We start from the raw sequence: 11597 nt of genomic DNA, 5'->3' as shown, positions 1-11597 counted from the left end.
TGTGTGTGGTATGTTTCCGTTTTCCTTCAAGCACTGAATATTAGGGAAAAATCATGTGGAGAGTTAACCACTGAATTTTTTTTTGACATTTCTAATGCATGCTTCCAACATACAAATTATTTTATTTTTGGAGACACAGCATTTGGTGGCTCACAAATTCTTACACTAGGATATAACTATATATCTCTATTGGAATCAAAGGTCAAGGGCAAAAATTAAAATACACTGTTTTCCTCCTTTCTTCAAAAAAATGTCACTGCTTTACTATAACGTAAGTCAGATTCTGGTGAAGGTCAAAAATCTGGTTTTACATGTCAAACAATGTGGAAATAACTAACGATTTTCTCTCCCCGCCTCCCAATCTTACCCTAGGACTTTTCAGATTTTAGGTCCGGAAATATAACAGCATCACTATCCTCCTTGTCATAGAAAGCGGCAGTTCCAACACCAGCCACTGCTGCAGTGGTGCAAGGTCATTCTAATTCCTACCTTCAGTTGTCCCTCTCCCTAGGGGACAACCCATCCAAGCAGTCCCAGAAACTGGCTGTTATTTACTGTGGTCACCATCCCCAAACCAACCAGTGATTGAATATAAGCCTCTCTGAATGGGCTTTCCTGATGCAGAAACCACAGGGACATTCCAAACCTAGGCAAAGGCAGTGCTCACTGGGGTTATTTAAATGTCCTCTGGAGCACTCTGCACATTCATGTCCTTTTGCTGAGCAATTGTTCAAAAATTACAGATGACAATATCCATGTTGAACTCATGCAGGCTGATATTTTTTCACTCTCCTCTTCCCCCAAAGCAAAGCCCGATTTGTAATACTCAAGATAGGACAAATTTTTGCCCTTCAAAAACAGTCGTCACTGCTGTTATCTTCACAAGAGCTATCAAGTTCCAGACAAGCTGAATTATTATTATTTTTTTTGTTCCTGGCAGAAAAATATTTGACCCAGCTCTGGACAAAAGCGAAGAGGATTTATAGCCTTCTCTCCCTCTTTGCAACATGCAGTGGCATTGTTAGGATGATAAACAGCACTGTCCAATTTTCTGGACTCAAACACTTCAACTCCTTTTTTAACTGTCTGTGAAAACAGTGTCATGTCTACATTTCCCATCCCCAGGTACCCAAGTGCTGGGAAAGATAATTACCTTGTCATCTTTGTCATCTTCTTCTTCCTCGTCCTCTAGCATGTCCTCCACTACCTGCAGACAGAAACAGAAGTCGTTTTTTGTGCTCTTAAAGGAGAGAATTTTGTTCTGTCATTTTGAACCTTTTGGAAATGAAAACTTTATTAACATTTGAAACAGGCACACTGAGAGAGAATATTTGATCTAGAGATAGTTATTAGGAAAATGCTCTGCCTTTAATTGGTTAAAATCAGGGAACTGAATCCCAGTTAAGGAAACCAGATTTATGTGAAATGTTTTTGTGACAACTTAAAGAATTTGAAATATGCATAAGGTAAACCAACATTAATTTGGGGGATGCTTTAAATCAGGAAATTTCCCTTCTACCAATTCTGCTGTATTAATCAGGCACTTTAAATTTAGAGCTAGATAACTAAGCATGAAACAGCTCTGCTATTTCTAATTTACTTTTCAACAAACTCTAAGATTAAAAAACCATGTCTGTTAATTGATTCATGCTGGTGGTCTATGGCATAAAACTAACAATATATTTTATGGCTCAAATTTTAATTCCTATGTATAAATGTCAAGTCTTGCCTCTCTTAGTTTTTGATCTTGTGGACTACCCAAAACTCTCATTTTAATTCTCTGTGATTGTACATAAGAATTATGAGAATGTGTACTGTTAAATGAAAATTTAAAATAATCTGTAATTACACGAGTATAGTGTGTGTATGACCCACGTAGGTGGATATGCACACATGTATTTTTTAATGGCTATTTAGCCTACCTCAGCAGAATGGAATAACTTTTGCCAAAAGATTTGCCAAATAACTTCCCTTTGCCTTGATCAACATATAACTATAGGCATTCAGAATGGGACTTCAATCCATTTCAGATTTTTTAAAATGGTTTTACACACTTCACAAACACACACATATACACTCCATGGGAACTTACAATTTAAGGAACCTTGGAAGAAGTGTTATTATTCAGGTAAGACCCAACTTATTGTGTTTATGACATTTGATATGATTTTTAAATTTCTGTATTTTTTTTCTGATCCTGTATCTCTGAATAGACTCAACAGAATCATGGTGATCAAATATTTTAAAACTTTTCTCCCAAAGCTTGTAACTTTAGAGGACAGAGACATCCAGCCCTTCTTTCCTGTGGGTATTTTTTTCCTGATACAAACAGGAACATTCTATGAGTGAACACTTTAATATCCAAGATTGTACTATGAAAAGTTACATAAACTGAGATAACATATCAGAATTCTGTTATTCCTAATAATTTTTCCCAAATATTCTAAAAGCATTAACTGATTTAACAGCATAACCCAAACACAAACCTCTAGGTCTCATGAATGAATATATAATGAAAGCATCTGACAACCTGTGAGACTGTTCCTCATTTAACATCATGCTTTAAATTTTCTGTTAAATGATAGGATTTTGAGGTCTTTCATTTGGACATTCAACATTTCAAAAGAATCACAGTAGCACAATATGCAGTTCTGTATATCTGATGGGAGCTTACACTGACTTCGGGGACATATAAAGCAATGAAGTTTCAACAAGAAAGATGGACTTCTGACAGTCTCTCTAACTATATTCAGCTACTCCATAGCATGTATTATAAACTCCTTTGTCCAAGGCACATGGTGCTAGGTAATGTGAGAATACACAGATAACCCACAAATACTTCCTCTTCACTCCTATCAGCGTTCAAATGGCTTATAATCCAGTAAAATTTAAACAGGGTTGATCAGATAAACTTTCATGTTAACCTCTAATTTCCTCACATTTAAAGTATTCACATCACAAATATACAGACAATAATGACAATATATATTTTAAGTGATATATGCCAGGCTATTCCAGATTGGGCTATTTGTGAGGGACGTTTAAGATGGAATAGAAGCTACATTGGTACATTGTGTTGCATCAGAAGAATTCATCTAACCCTTGTTAGATTTTCTTAAATGATGATTATTTTGTATCTCTAATAAAATTCTCTTAAATTTAGATTTAAATGAAGTAATATTTTTTGCTGAAATTACCCATGCAGATTCATTATTATAGATTGCTATAATTAAGGCTGTATAAAATATGCCTCCTCTCTGCAGTACTTACTATCATACTTCAGGTGCTATGAAGGCAGAATGGTAGCGGGCTGTGCCTAGAAGATCGACAGGAACATAATAGGTGTTCAAGAAATATTTGTTGATTGAGTGAATATGTGAATGTATCATCTATTCTTCATATCATTTAACACACTTTTGGGTCAAGTGCCTACCATTTATCCCACAGAACTGACTTATTCACCGGGAAGGACTTATATCTAACCAATGATGTAGATTTATAAAAGTGAATATTCAAAGTGCTTTCAAACATTTGCCTGGAAATAGAACCCATGAATATTTAACCATTAAGGTTGGAAGACCTTCACTATCTTCAAATTAATTTTTAAAAATTCAAAGTAAGATTAAACCATAAACAAGCCAGTAGCTTAATTTACACATTTTACAAATCAGCTGTGGATCTTATGTTCAAGTATGACTCAAAGAGGTCTACAGAATCAGGCTCTTCATTTGCAAAACCCAAACTGTTCTTACCCTGCACAAGTGGGTAATTGGCTACGCACAATTGCTCCACAAATGTGCAGCCAGAACCACCCAATACAACCATTTGCTTTTACATTTGGCAGAAAAGTGTTGTGTTAGCGAGAGGCCTTTTTGCCGTGTTTTAGCGCTCTAGTGAGGGCTCTTCCCCTCCTCCAGTGCCTTTTTAAAGTTACATCATAAACATCTACAAGTAAGGATTTATAATACAGATGGTTTCCTATTGATGCCTTTAAGCTGCTTCAGAACATAACCCACTATTACATTTTTGCTCAGGTGAAGCTGAAGGTGCCTTAAAAATGGAGATGATAATAGCACCTATCTCACAGTGTTCATTAAGGATCCAATAAGATAATGCATAGAAGTGCTTAATACAGTGCCTGTATCAAAGTAGGTACTCAAAAATGTTAGCTGTTAATAAAAATAAAATAACATCAACTTAATATTTTAAACATTAATTTTTGGAAGTTAAATGCCATATTTTTTCCTGGACAAAATATTCTGTGCTCTTAATGACACAAAATTCTGATTCATGTTTTCACTGGCCCTAAGAAACACAGAGGGGGTACAGGTAGAAGGGTGGATAAAGATTCCAAATTAAAATGATGATGCTTTCACAACTAATTTTCAGGCTTTAATGGTCCAGTGAAATGGATGGCTTTGAGGACAAGAGTGTCTGAGAAGCTGAGCTGTGCTTTAAGACATGAGCTCTAGCCAAATGCAATGAACATCGAAACTGCAAACTGAGCTTTTAAAAACAAACCGTATATATCACTGAAGTGCATTTAATGACTGCACAAAATTGCAGCCCTTCCCAGAGAAATCAAATAACACCTGCTATTTGGGACGAGAGTGCTGGAGTTTAACACTTAACTAAGGAAAACAAAAGAAAGGAGTCCTGCTATCAAATTCCAGCTCTTTCCTCTTCAAATAAAGCCAAATAAGCACTACACAGTTTTGTTTTCAAGTATACAAAGTCCACTTGCCAAAATACCTGTCGGCAATAATTTAATAACATAGACTATACATAGGATTTCCTTGAAAAGGAATAAATGAAGAGTGACGAAAAATTCATGTAGTAGAAAAAGATACATTTACGAAGTTCGTTTTTTTCTCTTTTTTCTTAAGGGGGAATATCTCAGATCGGCTCTAGAATTCTCTTTCCAAATTATGCTTTCTGATACCTTGCTTGAAAGCAAGTAGTATTAATCAAACAAAGGAAGGGCACTAGGGAAATCAGAAAGATGTAATGCAAGCAGTTAAAAGTGACATGACCTTCTGTAATGTCGCTCGTCACAGACTTATATGCCACACACTGGAGGAAGGTCTTGAAAGAAACTGATACTTGGTACTATTCCTTGAATGTAATACTAATAAAGATGACATTTAAAAAAACACACATAGACAGCCCCAAATGCAGCATGCCAGCTAGACTGCAGCCAGATAATAAGTAGATAACATTATTTTTAAAAGCATATTTCTTCCTGTATATTCAATATTTGCTGAACATTTGTCATTAACATAAAATACAATATGTGGTTATACATTTAAAATATACATCTCCAAAATGAAACAGCATTGGATCTATAGATCATATATTTTTACATGATTATAGAGGATCTCTTGTGCTATTACAGGACTTTTAATTGCAATCCAACAAAACAACATGACACTTTTTGATTTGCAAGAAAAATGTTATTTGACTGAAAATGTTAATAGTGATGTTGATAATCTGAATAAAAATGTGACATGTTTGGTATTATTCTCCCAGAACAAAAATATATAAGGGAGGTGACCAGAAAGATGAAGTAAGAAGAAGATCAATGATGAATGGATGAGTAAAAGTGGGTTCAGGTAAACTTCATTACCTGAAATCATTATGGGACAGTGGGTACTACTTATTGCTTTTAAACACCAATTTAAGGTGCATGTTGAAAACTAGTATGACAAGAGGGGGTTAAAAGGCCCATGAATTATTTTAAAAACACTTCATATTATACTTTTCCCATGAGTAAATTCTTTCACTTATTTAAATCCCTTCGAACAAGAAGGAACCGAAAGAATCTTGGTTATGTTAACCTTGGAAGCATTGAGTACTCTGTAGCCAAAACCTTTCAAAAGCCAATGCTGATACAAACCAGTTTCTTTTGTGTGTTTACTTCTTTTCCTTGGAAATAGTCTTTGAATTAAATGGATGTTTTGCTGTGTTCAAAATGAGTAGTTGCACAACTCAAATTGCTTTACTCAAATATGGTCTCTAAAAATGCAACACATTTACACATTTAAAGAAGAAATCACTGCTGTCCAGATGTGCAACCATGACATTAAAATATTAAAGAAAACTGACACAAAAGAAGTTTCATATTTAGTTTCATATTCATAGACCATCCAAACTTGTACAGATGCTTATATTTGGATACATTACAAACTAAATGCCTATTTCTACCCTAGAGATATGAAAGAATTTGGGGAGAGTGGTATTTTTCAACATGGTCTGGAGTTCATTTATATCATTGTGTATGTACATAAACCAAGCAGAACATGCACTTTTGTGCCAATGGATTTATTACACGTGTAAGTATGAAATAAAATTACAGAATGTCTATTAATGGAGAAGATGAATATAATCACTAAAATGATTTCAAATCACTTGAAAGTACCAAAGGTCAGGCTGAAGACTTTTGTGGTAAGATCTTTATAGGTGTGCTAGTGCAGACATTTTTGCAACAGGACAACTACTTCTCACAAGATTCTTGAGAAGAAACTTTTGCAAAATGGTATAATTAAACTGTATATGTAATTCACTCCATGTTTGTAAGAATAATAAGACTCGATCAAGTCTGGGATATACTGTTTCATCCAGTACATCTCAAAAGCAACTGCATATATGATGGCTGCTTAGTTTGATTCATGCTATTAAGGATTTGACCTTGGAGTATTTCAGCTACAGTAGTCATCAAGATAACTGAACCACTAGACGTAATAATAATTAGTGTGATAGGCTTGCCAGGGAGGCTGAATATATTGCAATACAAAAGGCGGCAGATTAAAAAAAAAAAAACATTAGTACTTACTGCTAAAAGACTTCCTGATTTTTACAGAGACACTCAAATACAATTATTCTTCTTGCAAAATGCATTTCCTTGGCTCATTCTGGTAAGGGCCATGTTATAATTTAGTCTGATTCTTAATAGGGAATTTGTCTTTAATGTGGCCATCAGATGACTTTTGATGCATGCCACTGATTACGTACAGCATGCATTCTGCATCATCAACAATGGCAGTATTTGCTGTATAATCTGGTCTACTATAAGGTGCAGAAACAGTAAATTTACTTTACTGACCAGGAGTAAGTTACTTTTTATTTTCTTAAATGTCTGCTTAATATACAGAAAAACTCTTCCATTAAGAAAGGCAAAATGATAACAAATTCTGTAATCAGTATGAGCATCTTAAATTTCTTTTCATATTTCCTTTTCAGTATTCCTAAGTGTTCACTCTTATCCTTACACAAAGCACTGTGAACAGAATTCTAGAGTTTATCTGAACTCTGTCTCCATCTAAAGGCTTCGCAATGTATTGTATTTTTTGCTTGCAGGAAAATTATAATCTTGGTGTCTTTAGGATATTGCATATTAATTTGATGGAGAAGGAAAAAAATAGGTCAACTATTAACCTGGAATGTGCTTTTCAAATAATAATGCTTTTATGAAAATATATTATTTGTCAAGGGAAAAAAGTACACACCAAAGGTCAAAAAATTGAGTTGTTTAATGTGCTTTGCAAGTAAAATTAAAAGCCAACTAGACTCACTACAAATCTATTTTATAAAATTTAATGTTTTCAAAATATTTTTATACATTAATAATAAACAGTATACAAATAAAAAAGGAAATTATGTCCTTAAGCCTTTCTATTTAGAGCAAAATTTCCATTCCAGAACCTCAACTTTGTAACAAAAAGGCACAATTTTAAATGTTTCAAACTTTGAAAATAATCTTAGGACTTTTTTTTAAGTGTCTAAAGAAAGGTCCACATTATTTAAAACATTTTCTGTAAAGCAAGAAAACAGAGCTGCTGTGACCACCTAAAGAGTAGCATGTCCTGTAATCTTCTAAATATCTTTTGTTCCAATTCCATCAATAATTTTGGGAGCTGCACAGTTTAGCACCAGTATTACAAGAAAATACTACACTTTGAGAATATTAGGGATCTTTAAAGAATAGACTTTGAAAACAACAACAACAATAAACTTATCTTGGAGATTAATGTCAGCAAACTTTTGGACCATACTGATCTGTTAGGCTTGATTCACTTAAAAAAAATTTATAGCTACTCCCTATTTTAAGCAATCTGTTGTGGGTCATAAAAAGGGTGAGTAGAATGGGTGTACATTTGCAGAGAATATTCTGACACTAATTTGAGTTTTTTCTTTTCTTTTCCATCCAGAATATTTTAAGGCCTGAGGACATTATGTCAGAAAATTTAACTTTAAAAATGGAGCATGTTTTGTATGTCAAAAAAATCATATAGTCAGAAAACTTCAGTTCTTTTCTTATATCCTTTTCTATAAATAATGATTTTTAAATCTTTTTTATATAAAGAATAATCACCTCACAAAAGAAAGTCCTAGTGGGTTTAGACCTACATTTGGACTGAAAAGAATGTCTGTGGTGAATGGTGAATTGCAGCATAAAAGCCTGAATGAAAAGAATGTTCGTGAAACTTCACACAAAACCTCCAAACCGTTATATCATGAGCTTCCCACAATATAACACAGAGCTCTATATCCCAGGAAAAGCCTGCCTGGTCTACTTATCATTTTCTGCTTTATGTAGTGTACTGTGTGATTGCTAAATTAGTGTATAATGCATTTATAATATTTATAGTACCAACATTTAGTTAAATAACCTTTATGTAAGATTTATGTTGTTTTTTTATTTCTCATTTAATGGCAAATTATGAAGAGCATGTCTCATAAAGATAATTCTCCATTTAAATTCATCAATCCATTAAATATTAAAATGATGTTTCTGATGCAATCGAGACAAATTTGTCCAGCTTCAGTGATTATTTGCACTCATAAAAATTAGGCTTGATTAATAAAATTTAAATGCTTGATTAAGTTGACATTTTCATGTTCCATTCTGATTTATTAAAATTAGTCTCCATCTCCAGGCCTGGTATGCTGGTGTAGGTTTACCTTGCCCCTCCTCTTAACCGACATCCTGAGTGAGGCTTTTAGAAAGGAGGATTTTGCTTTTGGACTAAATGATGATTTCAGTGAAATGCCCTGTTCTTTGCTCATGGTACTGCCTGCCTTTGTCTGTGCACAGTGGAGATTTGTATTACAAACATCAAGAAAAATGTTTCTTTCAAATATTTATGGATATAACCTGTAAAATGACATATGCTTATGGTATCTCTGTAAAAATCAGTTACTAAGGTGCTTTAAATTGTTGAAGATTGCTCAAATTTCTTCATATACTTTTATTGATAAAAACACGGTTTTTATTTTTGTGGGACTTTTGTATACATCACAAGGGGACTATGGAAACAGGAAATCTTACTGTGGCAATGCTATTATCTTTGTCCAAAGGCTTAAAACCAAGAAAAATGACTCACGGCCATGAAAAACCATTCTCTTCAACAGAACTTACAAGGAAATTCTTCGAGAGATAGTGACATATAATGTCTGAGCTCCTACTTGCTTGCAGTTTTACACATGTTAAGGTTTGCAGGTGTCATTTATTGAGCACTTACTCTATGTTTAACAAGTTGCATTAATTGTCTCTTAAATCCTTAGAAGACTAACAAGGCACATATTGTTCCCATTTCATTGGTGAGGAAATTGAGGCATAGCAGAATGGAGAAAAAGTGTGTAGCTAATGAGTAGGTTTGGAATTTAATCCCAGATTTTCCGAATTTCAAAGTTTGGGCTTTTAACCTCAAGCCACTGGAAAGATGTAGTGGTAACGCTTATCTTTAAGGTGTTTGCTGTTGTCTCTGGGAGTATAGCTCATTTGAAAACTTTACTTAGGAGAACTGATTTTCTCTTGTTTAGGCAATGCTACCAGAACATTCAGTTAGCTTTTAAAGAACTGATAGTGTGTAATAGTTTTCTTTTCTTTTTTTTTTTTTTGTATAATGAAGTAAATTCAGCAAGTAACAAATGACGAAATATGTCCTTGAAGGTGTATTTTAGTTTGGTGACTGAAACATACTGTTTCAGTTGTATGTACACTAGGGTAGAAAGGCCTTGAAGTTTTATACTGTTGACAAAGGTATCTCATACAATGCTTTGAAAAATGAACACGAAACTCTCAGCGTTATTGGACTCCTCCTAGTTCTGATTTATAAACACTTTCTACAAGCAGATAAAGACATATCATTTGGTTTCCACTTTTAGTTTGTTAATTAAGGTCTTATAATTTCTTGTCACCTTTCTGAACCAAGGACAATAATTCTCCACAAATATCATATGAAACTCTCTGCCAGCACCATCCCCCACCACCACACAGGGAATAATCATCAAGACAAGAAATGCAAACTAGTTATAAGGCCACGAGTCAGGCAGAAGGTCCATCTGTTGGCCCCTTTTCCTACCTTCCTCCCCATGATGTTTCCAAGAGTTCGGCTCTCTACCAAGAGGAGAGTACATTTAGAAAGAACAATCCGAAAATCACTGGAAATAGGATGACACATCCACCCTCTGACCAGAACTGTGGGTATTCTTTTTTCCTCCCCAGTCTTACATCTCAATTACAGAAATGACAAAGTCCTGGGGGCAGATATTTGGAAGAAGAGAAATGATAAGACCCTTTGGCAGACATACGGGTAGACACTTTGGAGAACCATCAAGATGGTGAATTCTGTGGATCCACAGGAGGATTTGAGGGGTTTAGGAAGATGGTTTTTCAGTGACTCTCCGGAACTCCAGGGTTTAACTGGGGTTCAAATAAATGAAAATCAACTTATTTTGGGAGCAGGGACTTCAGATTTCCTTCACAGTGGCCAAAAATAATTCATTTGATAGAAAAGGAGTTGGGGAAGAAACCCTCTATGAGAACTAACAGTACCTCTTTGCCTCATTATAGTCTCATATGCATCTCTGGAGAACTGAGCAAGGTGGGAAGAATTCAGGAAGATGGTGGGGGCTAAAATATGAGAGTTACTGGAAACCACCTTTTGGAAACTACCACTAACTTTAAACTGGAAGTCTCTCTTCTGAGTCCTAATAGATTTAAAGCAAGAAGTGTGTATTCCAGTGAGGAGAATCTTTAGTAAATTGACTTTTAAAAATGAAAGTGTTTCCTTTACATCTTTCTCTGCTTGAACTGACATGTCACGTATTGGTAATACTCATCTTCTACCATTCTACCATTTCATCTTTTCAATTTTAGGTTTGCCTGCAGTTTAAGAATTGAGTAAAAGGACACCCAATAAACTCAAAACATGAGTGTAAAACCAAACATGGAGTTACTAGGTGAAAGCAACAGACCAGACTGAGGCGTGAAGAACAAACTGTGGCCACAGGTAGATATCTAACCCCGTTTCATTATATATGCAGCCGCGCACACACACATATGCAGGAGGATCTAAATGCCTTTGACTGCGCATTCTGTGTGCTGTATACACACCTCTATCACTGCACCTATTATTTTCATGTATTCTATTTAATTGTTTCTCTCACTAGACCACACTAGCTTGTCCTGGACAAGCTGTCTTCATCATCTTTGAATCACAGTCCGTACTGTTAGTACCTATAAAGATTCAATAATATTTGTTGAATGAAAGTAATGATGCATAAAAATTAAATAATTTTTTTTTTGTTTTTTT

The 11597-nt window shown here is 34.6% G+C and overlaps 1 protein-coding gene across 11 annotated transcripts in view; it reads right to left on the bottom strand.

The window, feature by feature from the left end:
• The window catches only part of MCTP1 (multiple C2 and transmembrane domain containing 1), a 578648-nt gene that overhangs the window by 83458 nt on the left and 483593 nt on the right, over window positions 1–11597 (bottom strand). For all 11 annotated transcript variants that reach the window (XM_032274210.1, XM_032274288.1, XM_032274364.1 and 8 more), the window contains one exon: window positions 1154–1207. In XM_032274210.1, coding sequence (XP_032130101.1) covers window positions 1154–1207 — 54 coding nt within the window. The remainder of the gene's footprint in view (window positions 1–1153; window positions 1208–11597) is intronic.

Source organism: Sapajus apella, unplaced genomic scaffold, assembly GCF_009761245.1.
Source record: "Sapajus apella isolate SASKATOON/1434 unplaced genomic scaffold, GSC_monkey_1.0 scaffold1, whole genome shotgun sequence".
In the NCBI taxonomy this organism is placed as follows: domain Eukaryota; kingdom Metazoa; phylum Chordata; class Mammalia; order Primates; family Cebidae; genus Sapajus; species Sapajus apella.
This window is presented reverse-complemented; position numbering and strand designations above follow the sequence as displayed.